General features: G+C 55.7%; 1 protein-coding gene across 2 annotated transcripts in view; it reads right to left on the reverse strand.

The window, feature by feature from the left end:
- Positions 1 to 4,014, reverse strand: part of DAGLB (diacylglycerol lipase beta) — a 27,090-nt gene that overhangs the window by 10,839 nt on the left and 12,237 nt on the right. For both annotated transcript variants that reach the window (XM_025043113.1, XM_025043114.1), the window contains one exon: positions 2,353 to 2,430. In XM_025043113.1, the coding sequence (XP_024898881.1) occupies positions 2,353 to 2,430 (78 nt within the window). The remainder of the gene's footprint in view (positions 1 to 2,352; positions 2,431 to 4,014) is intronic.

A 4,014-nucleotide genomic window follows, 5' to 3' on the forward strand; every position in this document is an offset into this window, starting at 1 on the left:
CTGCTGACGACAGGCCTGGCCCGTGTGGCTTGTCCTCTAACGTGGAGAACTTCAGCACATGGGAGACTGTGGCTGCCTCTCCAGAGTTACTGTGAGTTTCTGATTCAATAATTCTGTAATTCTGCGAGTGGAATGTGAACCTGGCCTCACAGCAGAGAAACCGAAAGAAAGCTCGAAGGGTTTAATGTTCTGCGTACATCCGACAGCACTTGACCAAACACCCAATTTCCCTTTACTGCCTGCGAGTCTGCAGCGCAGCCAACTTGCTGCCACGTTTATAGGCACCCATCGTTCGGGGCAGTCAGAGCCAAACAGAACTTGGATCACAACTGCTGCTGACCGTGAGTCTCCCTGGCACGTGTTTCACAGACAAAATGCCAAGACCGTTTTCAGCTGCAGAGCTTTGAATTCCAATTACTGCGGACAGCGGCAGAGCCAAAACTTGGGACAGCGGAGCCAGGAGCAGAGGCCAGTTCGTGCCCTTGTGCCTTGAGCAGCTGTCTTCCTGGCTTCTGGAAAAGAGCTGTCACTGGAAGAAACGGTGCCAGAGGCAGCCTCAGCTGATGACAGACCCAACCCACAATGCTGCAGCCTGCAGTCACATAACAGGCAAGTTCCTGTGAGAACGGAACCTCAGCCTAGCCCACTGGACTCTGAGGTGTTCTGTGATGTGTCTCTATAATAAGGTTTAAAATTTTTATTTTTTTTTCATGCATGCCCAATATTAGCTAAACTGGACTCCAGCTGAGGGCTAACGGAGAAAAGTCCACATTCCTAGGACTGTCACGCCTCCTTACGGAGCACTGTGCAGGACACTGCGTTTCCATCAATGGCGGCTACACTCTTGCTGTACCACGTTTTTGTTTAAAAATTAAGCATTTTATTAAAAAACAATTACTAGAGAAATAATGTGTTTTGGCTAAAAAAATACATGACGTGTATAAAAATGGCACAAGCCCACTGCCCTCCACCCGACCCCTGACTGGCACCTTCTCTCCACGAGTAGCTGCTGTAACGTCTGGGAAAAATCCCAGGCTCTCCCTCAAATGTCAGAACACTGCGCGCTGCGACCTCATCAGTCACCAGGGCCATGCGCATCGAAACCACAGCGAGACACCACTTCGCCCCCGCTTCGTCCCCACTCCCACCAGGGGGGGCTATAAGAAGAACGGAAAATAAGTGTCAACGAGGAACGCCAAGTGATGCAGTTGTGTGGGAAAGCCGTGTAGAAGGTCCTCAGAAAGTTAAGCACAGAACCGCCGTGAGCCCCCGCAGCCCAAAGGAACTGGAGGCGGGGCTCCGAGCAGGTGTCTGCACCCCGTGTTCGCAGCAGCCCGATTCACGGCGGCCGGAATGTGGGCATACCCCGTGTCCACTGTTGGGCGAATGGACAAACCGAAGGGATATGTACACACAACAGGACATCACTCAGCCTGAAGAAGGAAGGAAACTGACACATACCACAACATGGATAAACCTTAAAAACACAACAGTGAAACAAACCAGTCATAAAAGGACAATGACTCCATGACTCCTTCTATAGGAGGTCCCTAGAATACCAGATTCATGGGGACAGCACAATGGTGGTTCCCAAGGGCTGGGGAAGAGGAGGAGTTAGTCTTTAACGACAGGGTTTGTGTTTGGCGTGATGAAAAGGTTTCGGTATAGACAGTGGTGATGGATATACAGCATTTTGAATGTACATAACGCCACTGAATTTTACATGCATAAATAGTGAAAATGATAAATACTACGTCATGTGTATTTATAATCCGAGAAAGGCCAATGGCTTCCTCTGAGCGGCCGCGTTCCAGACCTTCAGGAAGAGCTCTCGCCACCCCCCGCCCCCCGTCCCCACCGCACGGCACAGCAGAACGAGAACTGGGTGTTGCGACATCTGCCAAGAAAGCCGTGGGATGACAGCCAGCCCGCGGGGACCGCGCTGCCAGCGCCGCCTCCAGACGGATCCTGCGGTGGGCGAGCGCGTTTGCTCTGGAGTGGACTGGTTTCCTTTCACCACTAGAATGTGTTGCTTTAATTGTAAGGGAAGGAAAATGTTCGACGGGTTCGAATGCCGACTCTGACAAGCCAAGGACTGTGTGGCTCCTGGCAAGTCACTCGATCCCTCTGAATGTGCTTCTTTCTCTTACAAAAAAACCACCACCACCTCCTCACAGGGCTGTCACGACATCTGCATTGTAAGAACGAAAGCGCTCAGCTGCACAGCGCTTGGCACGTGGCAGCTGTTGGTTACACGGCTTGAACTAACAGCAGATTCAGAGTTGGGGAAATTCTGAGCCCTCTCAGCTTCTCCTTAACGACATTCCAGACCGCAAAGCCCAGGGCTTCTACCTTGTGTGCCAAACAGTCCTGTGCCTCGCACTCCAGGTCGAGGGTCTCGCTCTCTGCTGACAGGTCCGTAAGGATGTCCTGCAAGAGAGAGTTGGAAGGGGCTGCGGCGAGGTATGCGCTGTCTGAGGCTGGGGGGTGGGCCCCTCACAGACAGCAGGGACGGCACCGTCTCCTGGGTCAGACTGTTGAGACCTGACCCCATGAAGCCTGGACTCAGGAGAGAAACCCAAGTGGCCAGGTGGCTCCTGAGGGATCTGGAGCACGACCAGCTCTGGGCCACGATGCACAACGGAGAGGGTGACCTGGGACACGTCTAAGGACACCCTGTTCTCCCTCATTGCTCGCACCTAGGGCTCACAGTCAACAGTCCACTGAAATGTGAGGGAGGGTGAAACACATCAGACAGAGCAGAGAAGCGGGTGAGCACAGCAGGGGAGGCTTCCTGGAGGAAGTGGTGCCTGAGCCAGAGTCCAGAGGAAAAGCTCCTTTTCAGGAAGCACAGGACAGGCTGGCACCCTCACCTGAGGGCACAGCAGGGCCCACGGCAAAGGCATCTGCGCAGGAAGCAGGCGGGGGGCGGGGCACATGGGCGCACTGGGGCGATGCAGGCAGAGGCCACCTGCAGGAGGCTGGTGTGAGCCTAGGATCCAGTGAGCCAGGGAGGGGCTCCACCCCCACACTACCCGAGGCTCCACGGGGGATGCTGGCTGCCAGGGCTGGGAAACACTGGCGCCTGCTGAGTGCCCAGTGGGAACTGGAAAGGCAGGCTGGGGTCAGGTCACAAGGTGCCAGCAGAGCTGTGATGACGCTGTATTAAAGACAGTGGGAAGTCGCTGGAGGTCTCTGAGGAATGGCAGATCGGACCCACGTTCTGGGAAGGTATATGGGGACAGTATTTAGGGCAGCTTGAGAAGGTGAGAGGACAGGGACCACAGCAGAAAACAGTGCCGCTGGCCAGGGAAGGCAGGACTCGGGCCAGAACAAAGCCATGGCGCTGGAAATGGAGAGGACGTGGGCAGAGAGCGGGGCCCGGGAGGGCCCCACTCGTCGGCCTGGCAGGAAGTGGACACACTAAAGACCCCTGGCCAAAATGCTCTTCGGTGGGCAGTGGGCGGACACTGCATTCTCACTAGAAATGGAGGCCAGATGGAGGGGCAGATCCAGGAGGTGAGGGCTCTGGGTTCTTGAGCGTCTCTGGGCAGATGCAGGGGTAGGGAAGGGCGGGGAGTCCGGGCCACCAGCCAGCGTGGCCAGCCCTGCCCCGCAGAACCGGTCAGAGGGCAGCGGAGGGTGGAGGCTCCAGCTCTGGGTCTCATTACATTTCTGGGTCAGCAGAGAAGAAGGAACCAGGCAAAAAGATGAGGAACAGCCAAGAGACCAAAGAGCCTGACGCAGACACGGAGACAGGACAGTCACCCAGCACGTCCACGGGGCAGGAAGTCAGGCATGCGGGGGCGGGGGGTGGAGGAGTGGCGGTTCGCACAGCTTCTGCGGAGCAGGCCCTTGGCACCGGCTGGTGCACTGGTCCGGCTGAGATCCAGAACAGGAACTTGGGGGGCTGGGGCTGCAGCTGACAACGTGCGACATCTGACAGCACTACTTAACTTACTATCCCTTTCTGGCTTTGGGTGTAGAAAATTCGAGGGGACGGTCAACCACGTT

This window comes from Pteropus alecto, unplaced genomic scaffold, assembly GCF_000325575.1.
Source record: "Pteropus alecto unplaced genomic scaffold, ASM32557v1 scaffold40, whole genome shotgun sequence".
Classification (NCBI taxonomy): domain Eukaryota; kingdom Metazoa; phylum Chordata; class Mammalia; order Chiroptera; family Pteropodidae; genus Pteropus; species Pteropus alecto.